The sequence below is a fragment of the Chelonoidis abingdonii genome, chromosome 24 (genome assembly GCF_003597395.2).
Source record: "Chelonoidis abingdonii isolate Lonesome George chromosome 24, CheloAbing_2.0, whole genome shotgun sequence".
In the NCBI taxonomy this organism is placed as follows: domain Eukaryota; kingdom Metazoa; phylum Chordata; order Testudines; family Testudinidae; genus Chelonoidis; species Chelonoidis abingdonii.
Window position 1 is genome coordinate 13,069,808 of NC_133792.1, and position 19,050 is coordinate 13,088,857.

Here is a 19,050-nt window from a genome sequence, read left to right on the forward strand (position 1 = left end):
GGGGAGGGAGCAATCGGCTGGCAGAAAGGGACGCTCCCTCCCTCCCAGCGTTTCCTATTTGTTCAGCAGGCCCTGCAAGGAGCATCTGGCCGCTATCTCTGGCAGGGGCAGAATCGGCTGCTGCTTCACCCGTTTCTCCTCCGACCAGGAAGTCATCGGTGGCTGTTGGGAAATTGGCAGTGATTCAAACACTGTCACGCCAGTCGGTCACTCCATCCCTCTCTGGGGGTGGGGCAGGGCAGGCCAATGCCTCTGCCGCTTGGATAAGCTTCCCCTGACCCTGTGGGTCCATGGAGGGAACCATTAGGAGCAGAGATAAGGGTAGAAGTCAGTCTTGGCACTCGCCTCAATCCTCAGCCTCTGCTGAGCCTGCCCAGCCCTGCCTGGGCGACTCGCTTTCTAACCTCCCAGGATTCCCCTGCCCTGCAGCCAGCCGTTCCTGTGCCCCACTGGCTCGAGCCCCCCTCACCTCCATGGCACTTGTGTAGGTGCGAAAGGTCCCGATGCGGGTGGTCTTGGACAGCAGACCCGTCTTGCTCATGTTGCGGAAGAGCTGTGCCCCCTGCCCCCCCTGCACTAGCAAGTGGTGCGAGATGATGGAAGAGGACTTGAGGCTCAGGGCTGAGTGCAGCTGGCTGGAGCAGAGGAGAGAGAGGATGGGTTAGACCACGTGACGTGGGGGATGCCACAGCCCAGGATTTGCCCTGCTGCACTGAAGGCAGAGACTGGAACGGCATTGGCAGGAAGATACTGCAGGCCCTGGGAAGGTGGGAAGTGGAGTAAGGGTAGGGTGCCTCCTAGGCTGAGCCTCTCCAGCTCAGATTTAGCCAGGACAGGCGCTGGAGGCAACTGTGCATAGCAGTCTCCAAAGAGGATCAGCTAGATTGGGGGGGGGGGGGGAGCAAGCAGACAATCAGAGACTAGAGTGGAGAACTGCACGCTCAAGGGATCAGCAAGGAGAGCGAGATGCAGCCAGCACAAATCGGTGCAGCTGGGAGGTCGCACCCATCAGATTGCTGGTGGGTGGCCTGTGGGGAATGAGCTAAAGGTGACTTCTGAGGGTCTCATCTGCCATGCTTCCCCTGGAGGGCTCTAGGAGAAATCAGGGGAGATAGGAGTCATGACATCATAGGAGCAGGGAGGCAGGGTTTTATGACATCACAGAGTTAGAAGGCAGAAACGCAACCACGTGTCACGCAGGGCTCTAGAGAGAATACAATAGAGGCCAAAAAGGTACAGCCCCATTTCTCTCCCCTTTGCCTGTGGGGGTCTGTCCTGGCCTCCAGCTGGGACCTGCCTCTCTTGGGTGCAAAGAGATGCTGGGGTAGGGGCTGTATGGGGAGTGGGGCTATTCCCTGTATTTCCTACTCACCTCTCTGCAGTTCCATGCTCCCGTTTGGCCATTTTCTGGGGCCCGAACACCTGCTCCAGAGGCGGGGGCCCAGCCGTGATCGCCTGTGTCAGCAGCCCCAGCAGGCTCCGGAGCATCTCCTGGTGGCGCAGCTGGAACATCATGTCGAAGTCGCCATCCTCCTCATCAGACGGCCTCTCCTGTGGGGGCAACAAGTCAGAGGAGGTGAACCAAGGGGAGGGGAAATGGCACTGCAGCTCCTGCTCCCCCCCCATGACTTCAAAGCACAGGGGTTGGACCCCCAGTGTAGGCAGAGGAAGCCCCACAGCTCAGTCTCCACTACCATCGCCCTGGCTCCTGCATTCGGAGTGGACCCAGAACCCAGCAGCTCCAGTAGGGAGGGAGGTGCCCATCCAACAAAGGATCAGGCCCCACGGCCATTTAGAACAGTGGGCAGGGAGCTGGAGCCGGTGGGGGTTGGGCTGGTTGTAGGTTGAAGCCAGACTTTAGTGGGGTGCCCTGGACCAGTAGCACAGCATCTCTTGGCTGTTCCCCACCGACTCCACCTCCCCCCAGCTGGAGGCCTCCCATCCCCCAGCACAGGACAAGTCGTCGGATCCTCACTCAGATGCAGCCAGGGGTTCAGTAAGAGACTCAGCCCTTAGCATATTTGGCGTGGATTTCTAGTCCCCACATGCAATAAACACCATGTACATGCTGGGTTAGGGCATCTGCCCCAGCAGCCTGCAGCACGGACCCATCCTCCCCCGTAACTACCCTCCAACTGGATGCCACAGTCTAGCACCCCCTATAGGGGAGAAGAGAAATTACAGAGAGTCCGGCCAATGTAGCCCTGACACATTCTGGTTTGGTGCAAAATAAAGAGCCGGAAACAGCTGCCACAGAAGATTCAGTGCCAAGGTCCAGGGTGGGTGTTTGTACAGAGCAAGATGCTGGTGGCTCATATCTGAAAGAGTCCAGGGCTCTGGGTATGGTCAGGGCAGACCCCTCTCAAGGCACAGCACATGTGCCATGACATGTCACCACAATGTTTGCTTAGAGGTACAACACTAAGGTGAGCCCATTGTGCTCTCCCAGACTATCACAGCATCTACCTTCAGTGACACAGCAGCCCCGGGAATGGATGTAAAATCAATTCCGGCCAAGTCAACACAGCCCCATGATGTGAAACCCCAGATAGTTCAGGACTCTGGAATTGTCCCATGAGCCAGCCTCTCGCAATAGGGACAGAGCCAAGGACAAAGGCAGCAGATAGTCCAGTGGTTAGGGGGGAGGCCTGGGTTCAATTCCTAGCTCCATCGCAGACTTCCTGTGTGAGCTTGAGCATGTCACTTAGTCTCTCTGTCCCTCACGTCCCCATCTCTACGAAGGGGATGGTAGCACTGCTCTGCCTCACTGGAGTGTTGGTGGGGGTGGAATATTACCCAAGGCCTACTAATGGGGGCCATATAAGTACCCAAGATAAACAGATACAGCTCAAGAGCTCTCAGTCTAACTCTCCTGAGCAGGATTTTGGGCAAGCTCCTTTATCCTACAAGAGCTCACGAGTTTCCCCAACAGTTTGCTGCCCCACAGCCTGTACCTGTGTTACCCTGTTCTTATGGAACCACTTTGCTTTCTACAGACTCTCCTTAGAAAGAGCTCTGAGCACCTCTAAACACTAACAGACCAGGCCTCACAGCTGCCCATAGGGTAAGTCAGTATAATCATTTTACACATGGGGAAACTGAGACACGGAGCAGCAACGTGCCTTGTAGAGCTTGGAATAGAACCCAGGAGTCCTGGTTCCCAGGCTCCTGCAGAAAATATTGCTCCCTTTCTAGTTCTCAAGTCTTTCCTAACCTTTGACCTCTGTGATCCTGGTGGTCTTATGTCCATTTGTGCGTCTGTTCTATTCTAGCTTTTGGGAGGAAATGTCACCATCTCAGAAGCATGCTGGGCTCTGGCCGGTTTAATGCCAAGCAGCCACCAGAACACATCCACCCCAATCCCCGAGACTGTGTGACTCTCACCTGCAGCAGGTCCTTAAGGGCTTGGACAGCCTGGTTCAGGATCCTCTCTGCATTCTTCCTGAGCTTCTGCTCTTCCTCTAGGAGCTTGGCCTGACTCTGCCCTTCGACCATCTTCCTCCTCACCTCCTCCTTCAGCTCCTTCAGCTCTTGTCTGCAGGGAGGGAGCCAGACAAGAACAGCCACTTCACCTGAGGGTGCTTGGAGTGCAGGCGTTCTAGGGGAAGTGCTCATCACCTCCAGCAGGCCCCAGACAGCTGTGTGTGCATTCGCATGCAAGTGTCTAAATCAGGTTTCCCAGAGATGTCTGTCTATCTGTCCATCCAAGTCAGGTCCCCAGGGAGATATGTGTCTATCTGTCCATCCAAGTCAGGTCCCCAGGGAGATATGTGCATGTGTCTGTCCATCTAGACATTGAAGCCAAGATCCCAGGGAGATGTATGTATATGTGTCTGTCCGTCTGTCTGTCTGTCTAAGTCAGCCCACCAGGAAGGTATGTGAGCACTGGTGGGTGTGTCTAAATCTGGTCTCCATGGAGATGAGTGTCTAAGTCAGGTTCCTAGAGAGGCTGGGGTGGGCTAAGCCCCCTCTGCATATCTGTAAAAACAAGGTCTCCTAGAGAGTTTACTTTCCAAGAGTTAAACCCCCTGGGAAGTGCCTGGGAACACCAGCCTCCCTTTCCCCTTGGTAACTCCCACCCCGTGTGGGGTTCCTGAACGTCCTGTAAGTACAGCTCCCAGCCAGCAGGTCCCAGGGCCCCAGCTGGCTGCTCAGAGCAGCTCTTGCTGGGGGGGATGCGCCAAGAGACCAGGCACTGACAGAGCATAGGTCAATGTTTTCATAGCTCCGGCCGGGTCAGGCCTTTTGGGGACCTATGTGCAGGACCAGGCGCAGCAGCTCTTCTGGAGGGGTGGGGGGACATGACAGAGCCTTGCTGAGTCTGTCAGAAGGTTGAGCAGGTTTAGGTGGCACAGACACATTCAGGGGAAGCATAATCCCAATAATACTTGGCCCTTCCCTAGTCTCTCCCGTCCAAAGGCTCCAAGTGCTGCACAGACACTGCTTAGTTAAATGCCACAAGGACCCTGTGAAGCAGGTGAATGGATACAGGGCCCACTTCCCTCAGCACTTAAATGCAGCCACCTCTAGGATGGAAAGTGGCAACTATTTAAAAACACACCACAACACTGCATGGCAGTTTAGGTCAGGAAGCGAAGAAGAATCCCCAGTCAACTTGCAATTGCAGAGGGCATTGAGCAAGGACACCTCGGTTAACACAATTCTTCCAAGTTCCCACTCTGTGGGTTTAACGGGCACAATGGGTCAGGACTAGACCTGGTCAAAACATTTCCCACAGCAGTTCTCCATCAAAAAAAGCACTGTCGTCAACATCAAAATGTGTGATTTCAACAACATTTTCAATGGGAAAAAGTCCAAATGAATCCCATTGACTTTCCTGTTGCATTTTGAAAAGGCAAAACGTTTCCTTTTGGCTTCCTCATTTTGATTAATTTCATGTGGATATCCTAAAACATTAAATATCTACTCAATTCTACACTGTGTTAAATGCCTAATATTAAAACACTAATATTTTAACATAATATTATTGTTTACATTCAGTGAATCAAAATGAGAAAGTCAAAACTGAAATGTTGGACCTTACTGAGACAAAATGATTCAGCATTATCAGAATGAAATATGTTCGCAGCCCCAAGTAGACGCCGATTAGAATTTTTGTTTTGTTACAAATTTCAAAATTTTTATTCAGAACAAAACCTGTTTTCGAAATGTGGGAATTTCCTGTGGAACTGAGCTTCCAGTCCCCTCCCCCCTGGAGTCAGGCTTTGCATTGTGCATCTCATGGAAGAGCTAGCAGTACAGCACCACGCTGAGCTTGCCGTTCCAGAGGCAGAGCACCATTTTCTGAAGCACAAACGAAAGTCTCCCATCCAACCTGGCCTGGCCACACTTAGCCTGGGAAATGTGATGGGATCACAGCGCAAGAACTCTGCTTTGCCTCTATGTGGCCTTGCAAGAAGACCTGGCTGCAGCACGGGAATGAGATCTGCCGCTGGGCCCCCGAAGGCTTGCTGAGACCTCCACTCCGTTCCACATACCTTAGTGCCTGGTTCTCCTTCTGCAGCATCTCATGGGCCTCCTTCAGCTGCTGCATGGCTTCCTTCTGCTGCTTGTACTCATCCACCAGCACCTGCTGCTCCTTGCACTTATTGGTGAGCATCCAAATCATCTGAAATGAGCAGCAGGAACACAGCTTTGTGATCAGGAGACGAGAGGGACGTCTCAGGCACCAGCCTCAGCCCAGGCTCCCTATCCCTCTCACTGCTGCACACACAGGCTGCAAGTTGCCCATGCCCTCTGTCAGGTCCCTACTCCCAAGGGAATGAGCCACTTGCACTTACATGGGAGGCTGAGCAAACTCTAGGGCAATGGCACTGCCAGGGAATGGGGAGACCAGGCCCCTGAAAGCTACCACATGGTCCCTAGGTGCAGACAAGCTGGAGCAGTGACAGGACCGGAGCCTGGCTTCCGCACCCCGCATCCCTCTGTGCGTTGGTTGAGCTCTGACCTTCTGGTTGCTGAGGATGTTCTTGGCCATCTGCTTCTCATTGTGCTCCAGCATCTCCAGCTGCTTCTGCATCTCGGCCTGGGCCTCCTTCAGCATGTCATTCTCCTGGATGAGGTCGTAGCTGCGATCGGACATCTTGGCCAGCTGGACGTTGATGGCTACGTTCTCGCGGATGGTACGCTTGGTGGTCTCGGCCATCTGACTGTTGGAGACCTTGCGGAACTCGGCTGCCACCACGTTAACACGCTGCATCATCTCCTTCTTCAGCCTGCAGGGATGGGGCATGCACGTACGCACACAGGACATACAGAGAAGGACATCACTCCTAGGGCAGGGCCAACCACAGCTGCTAACACCTTAGCCCCAGCAAATCGGACCCCAGTCCAAAGGATTAGCTCCAGCCCAAGGGAAGGAGTGCTCCACACACTCCACCCACTGAGAGAGCTTTCACACCATCCCACTCACTCCCAAGCCTGCTGAAGGTGCTCTCCTGCCTGTCTATGGGGGAAGCTCTCCCAGCACTTCCCTAGATGGAAACTGTCCCTGCACAGCACCCATCCACCACCCAGCTGCAGAAGGTAGCTCTCTTGGCATCCCACTCACCCAAGGGAGAGATAGTCTGCCCTTCTTGAGTACCATCATTCTAGGGTCTCAAACCACTTCCTAGTCATCAAGGCTCACTCTTCCCCCAGAATATCATCCCCATCTTACAAAGAGGAAACAGGTGAAATGACCTGCCCAAGGTCCCACAGCAAATCAGTGGCAAAGCCAGGAACAGAAACCCTGGCTCCCAAGTCCTACACTTGGCATTAACCGCGAGACCCCACTCCCACCTTCAGACTCCAGTGGGAAATTACACACAGTCAGTCTCAGTCTGGCATTGACCTGTCTTTGTCCAGCACAGCTTTCCTCTCCAGGTTATAGATATATTCTTTGTGATCTTCCTCTTGTTTCTTCAGCTGCTCCTCTAGGGCCACAAACTTGCCCAAGAGATCATCCTTCTGGATCCTGAACTCCTCCAGCGCAGCCAGCTTCCCACCTGCCAACAGCGATCACTTAGGACCCCAGAAGGACCACTGGGGGCTTCCATGTTTAGCCACGGGGTTTGGGGGCGGGAAGCAAAGTGTTTCAACAAGCCTGCAAACCTCATTGTGAGATTCTTCCCAACTGCTCTTCTCACCACACTCCTGTTCTGTGTTTTCTTAACCACCCTGATCGCAAACGCTATGAGGCAAAGACTGTTTCTTTAGTACTTTTGTGCAGCACCTAGCACAATGGTACTGTTGTAACATCAATAATATTGGGCCAGCATATGGGGAAAGCTTGCCCTGAGGCTGCCCAGGCTGTACCTGCAATGGGGACCAGCAATAGACAGGAGCCTCCAGCAGTGGAAAGGAGCCTTCCACAACCCACATTGTGGTGGAAAGAGAGGGATGCTCAAATGTGTATACACAGGGTTACCAGATAGCAATTGTGAAAAAATGGGACAGGGGGTGGGGGGTAATAGGTACCTATATAAGAAAAAGTCCCAAAAATGGGACTGTCCCTTTAAAAATAGGACATCTGGTCACCCTATGTATACACCACTTCTGTATCCACACCCCCATGTGTCCTCCACCACACACAGCTGGAATTAGGGCTGGTCAAAAATGTTCCAGTGAAACTCTTCTTCTATGGAAAATCAGGGATTTGGCTACATGAAAATTTAAGATTTTTCATCAGAAAACTCAACAACCTTCTGCCAAAGGCCCAACATTATTTTTGTTTTGTTTTCAGCAGCTTTGGGCCAAAAAAATAAATAAATCATTTTTCAAACCCTTTTTTATTATTACTAAAGTTGAAGTATTCTGCTGAAAATGAAAAACAAAAAATCATTTTCGATAAAAAACAAAAAAAAAACAACGTCTGAGGGTGGGGGTTCAAATTCCCACCCACTCCAGCCAGAATAATTCCACTGACTATTCTCCCAACAGCCTGTGGCCACAGCCCCAGGCTGGAACTGTTCAACCCTCAGAATTCCAGGCTCTGTCCCCGCATGGCTGCACCAGTAGCCCCTTGCCCCAGGAAGGACCATGGGGCAAGGGGGAAGAGGAAGGGGCCAATCTGAGCCAGGGCACATTACTTAGCAGCATGTTCTCCGAAGTGAGCTGGTCCTTGGTCTCCTGAAACTCGTGTCGAACTTGGGCCAGCTGGGCCTCGAAGGCGTCCTTCTCGGAGTCTTTGGCCTGCTGCAGGCTGAGCAGCTGGTCATTGAGGTCAGCGATCTCATCAACCCGCTGGTTCAAGGTCTTCTTGAGAAAGGCCACAATCTCCTTGTTGTCATTGGCCATCTGATCGTACTCCACCCTGAAGAGGGTCTCGTTCACCCGCAGTTCATCCCATTTTCGCTGGTACCTGCCCGGGGGAAGCAGCACCGAACAGGCAGTCAGACAGCAGTCTCCAGGATGGGCTGACTGCCTGCCCCTCATGTATTTAGAGGTTGATCCAGTCTCTCATTGCCTGGGTGCAGGCATAGGGCACACACAGGAGCACAGCTCACCGCCTAATTGCAGTGGGACTGGAGAAGGGGACTATTCATGGCTAGGAACCTACCAAATTCACGATCCATATCAGTCAATTTCATGGTCACAGGATTTAAAAAATCATAAATTTCATGATTTCAGGTATTTAAATCTGAAATTTCCCAGTGCTGTAATTGTAGGGGTCCTGACCCAAAAAGAAGTTGGGGGTGGGGGGCGGTTGCAGTACCGCTACCCTTACTTCTGTGCTGCTGCTGGCAGGGCGCTGCCTTCAGAGATGGGTTCCTGGCCAACAGCCGCCACTCTCTGGCCACCCAGCTCTGAAGGCTGGGTAGCAATACCATAACTCCCTTAAAGTAACCTTGCAACCCTTAGCAATTCCCTTTTGGGTCAGGACCCCCAATTTGAGGAACACTGGCGTCCCCCATGAAATCTGTATAGTATAGGGTAAAAGCACACAAAAGACCAGATTTCACGGGGGGGGCACACACCAGATTTTACGGTCCGTGACGCATTTTTCATCGTCATGAATTTGGTAGGGCCCTACTCATGGCCCATTCCCCTGCACTTCCATCCAGCAGCTGCGGACCCCCCCACCAGCTCTATCCCAGGATGGGAAGGAGACGAGAAGTGGACACCAGAATGGAAGTGGACAGATCTCTCCGCCCAGCTCTGCCATTCTAATTCCAACACAGGCGGCCAAAGTGAGTCCTGCTGCAAGGTGCCTTGATTTCTGTGGGAGCTGCACCTCCTTACACAAGGACCAAATATGGCCCTGGGATTAATGCAAAGTGTCTGGGAACAGAAGAAAGAGAAGCTGCACCTTTGACTCAGGGCTTCACCCGCACTGTAACAGGGGCAATCGATCATGAGCCTGGATAGCGATCATAACACCTACGTTTGTGAAACACCTGGCCCCAGAGCACTTGGCAAGCCGTATTTACAAGAATCATTTCGCCCTGCACTGCAACGCAGCCATCTCTGGGGAGGGACATATACTGGCACCCTTCACCTCTCACTGAAATGCAGGCGTCTCTGGGGAGGGACACGGGCAGCTCTGTATACAGGTACCCTACACCCAGGGCCGGCGCTTCCCTTTAGGCGGCCTAGGCAATCGCCTAGGGTGTCAGGATTATTGGTGGGAGGCGTTTTGCCGGAGGGGGCGGCAGGCGGCTCCAGTGGACCTACCGCAATCATGCCTGCAGAGGGTCCCCTGGTCCACGGCTTTGGTGGAGCTGCCGCCGTCATGCCTGCAGACGGTCGGCTGCTCGCGTGGCTCCGGTGGACCTCCCGCAGGCACCACTGCGGCAGCTCCACCACAGCGCGGAGCAGCCAGCCGTCTGCAGCCACAACTGCAGCAGCTCCACCGGAGCTGCCGGACCAGTGGGCGGGGCGGCGAAATTGCTGTGCACCTAGGGCGCTAAAACCCCTAGCGCCAGTCCTGCCTACACCCCGCACTGAAATGCGGCCATCTCTGGGGAGGGACATATACAGGCACCCTACACCCCGCACTGAAATGCCGCCATCTCTGAGGAGGGACATATACAGGCACCCTACACCCCGCACTGAAATGCGGCCATTTCTGGGGAGGGACATATACAGGCACCCTACACCCCGCACTGAAATGCGGCCGTCTCTGGGGAGGGACATGGGCAGCAGTTTAACACCCACAGAGCTGGGCTCTGTGGGGCTGCTGGCCGGGTCTCCCCATGGTGTATGTGGTGAGGAACAGATGCCCCCGCCAGGAAGGGCACCAAAGAGTCACTCGAGGAGGCTCTGATGGGCACATGCCGGGGGCCGCATAGCTGGGCAGCGCCTGGGAGTCCCGCGGGCAGCGGGATTTAGCCCCTTTGGTGGGCACAGACCCCCGGGATGGGGATCCCGCAGCCACCCCCAGGCCTGGCTCCTCCCTGGCACCCGGGCGGGCACCCCACGTTAGCCCAGCCCCGGGGGGGACCCCGCACCGGGCCAGGCGCTTCTCCAGGTCCCGGATCTGGAGCAGGTAGAACTCCCGGCTGTGCTCGGCCAGGGGCTGCTCCGCCTTCCCGTCCGGCCTCGCCTCCTTGGCCGCGTCTTCCTTCTTGCCGCCGCCGCCCTTCTTCCTGGGGCCCATGGCCGCGGCGCGAGCTCGGCGGCCGCTGCAAGAGCCTCGCGGGCCCCGCGTCACCAGGCAGCGCTGTACATAGCAACGGGGCGCTGGGCTTAAAGGGCCGGGCGCCCGCAAGGGGCAGCCTCTGCCCCCCCGCGGGACTCGCAGGGCCGCCCGCCTGGGGATCCCTGGGCTGCGCCCTCCGCCCAGCGGGGTCCCCCGGGATGGGCCACCGCAAACTGGGGGTCCCTGGGCTGCCCCCCAAAACTGGAGTCCCCTAGGCTGGGCCACCTCCAAACAGGGGACCCTTGGGCTGCCCCCCAAAACTGGAGTCCCCTAGGCTGGGCCACCGCAAACTGGGGGTCCCTGGGCTGCCCCCCAAAACTGGAGTCCCCTAGGCTGGGCCACCTCCAAACAGGGGACCCTTGGGCTGCCCCCCAAAACTGGAGTCCCCTAGGCTGGGCCACCCCCAAACTGGGGGTCCCTGGGCTGCCCCCCCAAAACGAGTCCCCTGCTCTGCCACGTTCCCCATGTGACCATGGGCAAGTCACTTAGTGTCTCTTGCCCTCAGTTCCCTCCCTGTAATTGGGGAATAATACTCCCGCCATACTGCACAGGGGCCACATGAAGATAAATACATTAAAAGGACTGGGAGGTGCTCAGATGCTCCAGTGTCATATAAATAGCTAAGCTAGACAGGGGCTGCTTAGGGAAGTCACACAGGCATGGATGCCTTGGGAGACAGCCAAGGATTTGTTCCCTATACCAAATCTGGCATGATTTGGCCACTAAAGCCAGGACACCAAGTCTGCCAGTGGCTCAGGGGCACCTTGGCTATGCCTTGATCTTCCCATCTGTGAGATGGGTACAGTGATACTAATTCACCTCCATAAAGGACTTAGACACCTACAATTAAATGCATCTGAGTTGATATAAGCAGAGTGACAGTTCTAGGCGTGATGCATTTGGTCCCTAGCTTCCTCTACCATTGTGCCCTTACTGAAGGCCACATGAAGACCAGTCAGGTTGCACCCTGTGAGTGCTCCAGGCCCTGGCCCAGTCCAAAGCGAGTATGAGCAAATATTTTTGCATCACTGAACAAGAAACTTTAGGGGCCATTTGCTGTAACCCAAAGGCCTGGCATTAAATTCTTCTCTTGTTTTCTGGGCAGGTGCCATTCAAATGTGGCAGGGTCAGTGGGTGGTAGATTAAAGTGACTAGAGGAATTCTAGTGCCAAGTATATAATGGGAGGGGATGGGGGAGGAATATCACTTCAAAGATCTAACCGGGAAGGAAGGAGATGATTTGACAGAGACACTCCACTGGGACAGGGAGTGTATTTTCTACTCCACTGAACTGCTTTGCCAGTCTACCAAGAAGGCAGGTTCTAGGCTTCTGTAAACGGAGGTAAGTCTGGGCTCATTTCTCATGGCTAGAAGCAGATCTCTCCCAGTTACTGAGGGAACGACTGGTTTCTGTACAGGAATGCCCAGGCTGCAAGGTCACTTAGAACACCTCTGAAGCCGAGTCTTACCCTCTGCGTCTTGCACCCGGTATCATTCACATCTGTGCAAAGCAGCTGTGAAATGTCACCTGGTGAGCAGGAGAGTTTTACACCCACTCTGCTCCCATTTCAGTGACTACACAGGGGGAAGATGGGGCTAAGCCAGGCCCATCTCTGTAACAACCACAGGGCAGGCCAGCATGTTCTCTGCCCCAACAGTGATGCAGGGAGAAGGACATTCCACCCAGGTCTTCACGAGCCAACATGCACTCTGGCATTTCAGAGCAGCCCAACAGATGCGAGAATCCCTCCCTGTGCAGCTAAGACTAAGATTCAACTATCCAGAAGGCACAGAATCTGGGGCGGGCAGAGCTCCCTCCTCCCAGGGCATCTTCAAAGCCCTTGACAGAAATTAAACTAATTAACCCTCCTAGTGCTGGAGAAGGGAAGGCTCACATCCCTCATTCAACAGCTGAGGACAGTGAGGCACAGACAGGTAACGTGATCTGCCCAAGGTCACCTGGCCAGTGGCAGAGCTAGGCCGTGCCTGCCTTTCAGTCTCCTGTTTGAGACGCGAAGCCAGACTTCATGTTCTAACAATAATCAGTCATGGAAGCTCCAACACACACCGTAAATTCACAGAGTGGAAGGCAGGCAGTACCCTCCCTCCAGTCACAGAGAGCCCACACCCAGGCTGCTCTTCCACGCAAATCTTGAGCTTGAGTGTTGTGCTGGTGCTACAGATTTCTCGCACCGTGACATCCCAGACCGTATCCCATATACCCTGGATCCCACACTGAGTACACCCCGCAGCGCTCTGTTCCCACTACCACCACCCCCCAGTTCACACATGGATTTTGGACTATAATAACTAGTCAGTTAAGGGTGTGGTTTTTCTATACCAGGTACCGATATAACTGGTAAAGGTGTCCTATAGTGGTAAAGCTTATTTCCCCTTCCCGAGTGGCACTGAGAGGTGATCTCTGGGCACTGTCAGTGCACTGCACATGGAGGAAAGGAGGCGATCTGGGCATTGCAGACTACCGTACATATGCTAGTAACCCAGAGCAAAGCTAACAAATGCAACAGACACTAGAGAATACTAGAGGGGCTATAGAGAACAAGAAGACGGTGACAAAATATGGGTGAGCTGGCTTAGAGTCCAGTTTAATCCTCCAGAGGACTTGCTTATTTCAGTTAAACCATACTACATGGGAGGGACAACGCAGCAGGCAGCCTGGCCTAATACAGAGAGAACCCCAACCTGCAGCCAGCTGGGCAGATCTTTGCATTATTTCTGCCCTGCACTGGATTTGAATGCTACAGCTCTAGAAGTCTATCTGGGGCATTTCTTAAGCCTCATGTCTAGATGCCCTCCCCTTTTCAGAAAGGCCCCCAGCGTGGTCATTGCTCCAACTTGGGGTGGAGAAGAGAAAGAGCTTTGATTCTATGGAGCAGAAGGATGAGCTGATCAAATAAGACAACATCCAAACAAGTATTACAAAAGATTCAATATACAGGAATTGCCCTTGGCTCTAACACACATCCCTGGCCCTATGGCCTGGCAGATCTCAGATGAGTGGGCTCTTGTGTCCGTGCAGAAATGAGCTCAATCTGAAAATACTGAGCAAGTCAATATCTGGAAGGTTACCAAGCCTCGTACATTTCCAAACAGTTCTGTCCTTTCAGAGAGAGGCACCACTGGAAATGGGGAAGGAGAAGTAGTAGGTTGCAAAGGACGAGACCAAAAGCTCCACCATCTAGCAGAGGTGTCCAGATAGTCAAGGAGGTTCCTTGGTGCAAACTCTGCATACGATCTATTTCAGTGAGTGACGATTATGGGCCCAGGTTAAACACCCCCTCCTTTGGTCAAGCAAACACAGCTGCATCTCTCAGCCAGGAACCAGTCAAATCTGCAGCTGAGCAGAGTAGCCCATCATGATCCTCCTTTGTCACGCTTGAGGAATGTGAAGCACCCCTGGAAAAGGAAGTGAGAGGCCAGCGTTACCGGTGCAACAGGGGTTGGCTGCTGTGCCACGGTGGGGAGCTAGGCTCCCTGTGCTGATGTGATGCCAGCCTGCAAAACTAAACTGTTTGCTGCCCCACATGCACCCCCTCCTGGGCAGGGCTGGCTCTAGCAATTTCGCCGCCCCAAGCACGGCGGCACGCCACAGGGGGCGCTCTGCCGCTCGCCGGTCCTGCGGCACCGGTGGACCTCCTGCAGGCGTTTCTGCAGACGGTCAGCTGGTCCTGCGGCTCCAGTGGACCTGCCGCAGGCATTTCTGCCGAGGGTCCAATGGTCCCACGGCTCTGGTGGACCTGCTGCAGGCGTGTCTGCGGCAGGTCCACCGGAGCCGCCTGCTGCCCTCCCAGCAACCGGCAGAGCGCCCCCCACGGCGTGCTGCCCCAAGCATGCACTTGGCATGCTGTGGCCTGGAGCCAGCCCTGCTCCTGGGCACTGGATTTCCTGTGTCCCACAGGAAGCTTGTCACTGCAAGAGGACCTGGCTGTATTGCTGAGCATCTCACTGGAGACAGCCAACAAAAGGAACAAGCTGCGAATGGGCCATGCAGACCACCAGATTCTACTCTGCCCCCTAAAAGGGTCCCTCCTGGTCAGGACTGAGGTTCAGTGGTGGGGATCTGCATGGGGGAAGTTTGCCCCCTTGCTATGCCTGCAGCGTGTGTTCTGAGGACACCTAACAAGTCGGTGTGAAAAATAATCTCTTCATTTCTGGGGCGCCTGCTAGCCCCAACTCAGTACAGCCACCTCTGGGGGGGAGGGTGCCAGCTGGCTCAGAGCAGAACAGTGGGAGAGGAGGGTACATGCTGGCACGCTAATCCCCAAACTGTCTGCCTGACCCATCACGTGCTAACCATGGAAATAAGGCAAAGTTATTTTTGGTTTCAAACCTGGCCCAGTTCATTTGTTCCCAGCCTGAGCCCTTCAATCCTAGACTCCTGCCCAGGGATCATTTTTCTGCTAGCACTAAAAATGTCAGACAGCAGGACCTGGGGATGGAAATTCTGACGAGGATGAACGATTGCTGGGCTAGGTTGGGGCAGACAAAGCGTAGGGCTGCTCTGCTGTATGGCATCATGCACTGTTTCATTTTCCAGTTACAGTGCAAGCCCTGTGAAATGTACCATCCACCCAACCTCCCTCGCCAGCGGGAGGCAGGTTGAGCAGTGAATGTGAAGAGAACCTTTGGGGTGCCAGGAGCAATGTGTTCTGCCCCCCTCATATCCGCCTGAGGAGTTCAAGTACGTTACAAACAATAGCTAAATGTGGCCTCTCCCCCACTCTGGGATGTAGAGGAACATCACCCTCATTTTACACATAGCGGTAAAGTGACTTGCCCATGGTCACGCAGAGAATCAGTGGCAGTCAGGAATAGAACCCAGGAATCCAGGCCCACAGCCCTCTCTGGTAGTCAGTAGACAACACTGCCTCCCAAATGAACACGCTTAGTACTGACGTGACCTCCCATGGTTCGGCTTTGTATCTCCCTTCCCAAGTCCTCAACCCTTGGGAGGTAGACCAATAGAGAGGGTCTTGCTAATTCATACCTAACATCACAGCTGGTCACGTCAGAACCCTGGGGAAGGATGAGCGTTAGCCCCCTGGATACTCCTGCATACCCTCTCGGGAGAGCACCTGGTACTGAGGGGAGCAATGGGACATCACAGCTACTCCCTCAATGACAGTTCAAACAAGTTGGGGTCTTGTAGTCAAAGCACAGCCTGGGAGTCAGAAATAGGGTGACCAGATGTCCCGATTTTATAAGGACAGTCCTGATTTTTGGGTCTTTTTCTTATATCAGCTCCTATTACCACCACCCCGTCCCGATTTTTCACATTTGCTGTCTGGTCACCCTAGTCAGGAATCCTGGGTTCTGTTCACCTGCCACTGACTTACTGCCCAGTTATGGGCAAATCCAGATCAGTGCTTTGGTTTCTTCATTCATCAGATGATACTGACCTACCCCAGAGGAAGGGGGTTGGGACACTAATTCCCAGGTGTCCGTCAGGTGCTTTGAGATCAGCAGGGAAGGAGGTGGGGAAGGGGAAAGGGAAAGTTGCTATTGGACACTGAAGATGAAAGGGAGATTTTAGACATGTTTGTGAGACACATTTGAAGGGCAGCATTTCCTGGCAGCTAACTTCCATCCGTACAAACACGTGGCTCTGCATGTTTACACATGTGTTCTGCAGCTGTTCCCGGGCCTGGCTTACCAGCCCAATGTTAGAGCTCATCTCGGGAGGTCGAACGGAAGGAATGGCCAGCGTTGCTTCGGGAACCCTTCAGTGTTTTCTGTGAGCCGCTCCAGTCTGTCTTCTTGGAGTCGTCATCCCAGATGGTCGAAGTCTCCGTGTCGCTGAGCCACTTGGAGTCCCCAGTGTAGTGAGTGGGATAAGCCAGCAGGGGGTGCACCGAATACACCAGCAGGTCTCGGATAGCAAAATGCTGCTTGTAATCCTTGCTAGAAAAGGGAGAGTGGAAAAAATCAGTGACGCTGGGTAGGAACACAAAAGGGGATGGAGAGCAAAATCTGTACAGGATCTGTCCACAGCCTGGAGCCCCTGTCCCCTCTAACGCTGTGTTCCTGGGCCGCTGACACCAAAGAGGAGGGAGTGCCCTGAGATACAGCACCTAGATGGATCATCCAAAGCATTTCCTGCTGGGCTTGGGAGCCAAGAACTCCAGGCAGGCTCCTGGTTCAGTGAGCATCTGTAGGTGAGAGGAGTCCACCCACTCCCCGGCCCTGATGGAGCAGCTCAAACGGCAGCCAAAGCACTTTGCTTGGCTCAGGCTGGCTGCCCAGAAACATGTTCCTCAACATCCAAGGCAGAACTAGGCCGTTCCCAGGCTCCTCGTTAAACTACAGCGAACAAGGAATCCCGTGATGAGCTCACCCTGCAGGCTGCCAGGTCTGCAGGACTCTGTGAGGAGCAGGAACAGGACACTGGGCTGCCGGCAGCCAGCAGCCTCCTTGGGAGGCTCCTGGCAACCCTCCCTGCCCAAAAAATAAATATCCTGCATCCCAGAACAGGGCTCCTGGCAGCCCTTAGGATCACTCTGGACTGATCTATGGTGCCCCCCCTCTACACCCAGGGACAATTCCTGTCACATCCACCTCCACTGCTCCCCAGCCCCTGCCTTCAGCCATTGAGATTGAACTGGGGTCTCTTGCAGAGCAGGGCGCTCGGCCACGGGCTGGCCCAGTGCCAGACAGCCTATGCTGATGTTATTCTAGCTAGCCTGGGACTTGGAATGGTTCCTGGTTCACACCCAGGGCTTTAATCTGTCCACCTTCCTTCTCCATCCCTCCCTTTACTCTTTTAATCCCTCAGTTTTTCCATCTCTCTCTCAACCTTCCCCCCACCCCGAGGTCTGCAGGAGGAGCAGGAAGTCGGCTTTGGGAAACCAGAACTCCCAGTCCATTGCAACAGTGTGACTGGAATCTGACCGCGCCTAAGACAGCTGCAGAGCATGCAAGCCACATGGCCATCCCGGAGTGGCTGGGCGACGTCTGGGGAGGCAGGGGGGTTATGGCTGAATATCTGTGGAACTGCACAGCGCTTGGGGATGAACGGGGGACGCAATGCAGAGTGGGGAGTCGGTGGCCTTGTCCACATGCTGTATTTAGAGCCTGGTGTCTGTGAAAAGGGGCTCTGCGGTCCCCAGACAAGCATTTCACAGATGCCTTGGCCGTGAAAACTGCACTCAAGTCCACCGGGCTTTTCAACCATCCTTGTTCTCCCCACTCACCTCCCCATGTGTGATTTCAGTGCTGCTGAACAGCATTGGTCAAAGCCCTCTGCCTACTATGAAAGACGGGCAGTGGCAGAGCAAGCGGCCCCTACACTTGCCTCAACCCTAACCTGGGGGGGATGATCCATGGACGTCAGGTGGAGTGGAGTCTCCATGACCCAGTCAGTCAGTAAGGGGGTGGGGGGGGGGGAAGGGCTCAGCCGTGATGGTCAGACATGGGGATGTGGCTGATCCATGAGAAATGGAGCTGAAATCCTCTAGACTTGTTTCAAACCAGCCCTTGCTCGTCCAGCAGTGACCCTGTTCTCTCAGTACTGTGTCCTCCTCCCCCACAGCTCGCTGATGACCGTTTTCCACAGACCAGAGCGCAGCCTGGGCTAAGGGGAATGAGCTCATGGTAACAGATGGTTTATTTCAGCGCAAAAGTAACGCTGGGGGCGGGGACACACACACGTTTCTTCACTTACACGGCCAAGCTGCTAACAGAGTCTGAGCTGCAAACCAGACTAGCAAAGGGGTGTCACACCTGACTGAGTAGGAAAACTAAACCAAAACCCCTTTCCAGGGGTTCTGTATGGACTGGAGACCCCCCCACCCAGCACTGGGCTCCGCCCCTTCTCAGCCAGCGTTGTCCCACCCCACCCCCGGGATGGCGCAGCAGCGGGAGCCTATCCTTACTTTGGGTGCTTGTCTGACATGATGGGCAGAAACTCGTCCACCGGCAGCATTTTGGACAGGGGCTCGGCCGCGATCAGCTTCTGGGCCCCCCGCTGGGAGATGATGTAGGCCAGGGTCCAGTAGGAATATTCAGCCACCACCAGGTTCCGCACGTCCTCCACCGGCTCCTCGTCGTCCAAGTTCACCTGCTTCCTGCCCAGGTAGCTGCAGAGGCAAGAGCAGTCCATCAGCTAAGGAAAGGAGCCAGGCCTGCAGCAATCCCAGGCAGCACACATGCTGCAGGGCACTGGCTGGCTCAAGGGGCTGGGAATGGGACACAGACTTGTCCCCAGGTGGCTGGCTCCAATCAGCCATTGCGGCTGAAAACCACAGTGCTCAGGGCACTCGCCTATCTGAAAACAGTAGCCAGCATCAGAGGGCACGTGGGGGAGGGGCCCCCCAGACCATGGTGGGATTCAACCAGTGACAGCACCCACCCCCGTCCCTTCCCCCTCACTGTGGGCTAGTCCAACGTAC

General features: G+C 54.6%; 2 protein-coding genes across 3 annotated transcripts in view; both read right to left on the reverse strand.

The window, feature by feature from the left end:
* Positions 1 to 41: 41 nt before the first annotated feature.
* CFAP157 (cilia and flagella associated protein 157) lies at positions 42 to 10,613 on the reverse strand. The gene is made up of 9 exons (XM_032797918.2): positions 10,452 to 10,613; positions 8,091 to 8,362; positions 6,854 to 7,007; positions 5,969 to 6,236; positions 5,499 to 5,629; positions 3,385 to 3,535; positions 1,373 to 1,551; positions 470 to 635; positions 42 to 162 (listed from the first exon to the last, which is right to left on the reverse strand). Exons 1-9 carry the CDS (start codon positions 10,598 to 10,600, stop codon positions 55 to 57), a joined length of 1,578 nt encoding a protein of 525 aa, XP_032653809.1. The 5' UTR covers positions 10,601 to 10,613; the 3' UTR covers positions 42 to 54.
* Positions 10,614 to 13,243: 2,630 nt separating this feature from the next.
* CERCAM (cerebral endothelial cell adhesion molecule) overlaps positions 13,244 to 19,050 on the reverse strand; it is a 36,838-nt gene continuing 31,031 nt past the window's right edge. For both annotated transcript variants that reach the window (XM_032797893.2, XM_032797891.2), the window contains exons 11-13: positions 18,535 to 18,738; positions 16,317 to 16,564; positions 13,244 to 14,059 (exon numbers count right to left, since the gene is read on the reverse strand). In XM_032797893.2, coding sequence (XP_032653784.1) covers positions 16,327 to 16,564; positions 18,535 to 18,738 — 442 coding nt within the window. In that variant the 3' untranslated portion in view covers positions 13,244 to 14,059; positions 16,317 to 16,326. The remainder of the gene's footprint in view (positions 14,060 to 16,316; positions 16,565 to 18,534; positions 18,739 to 19,050) is intronic.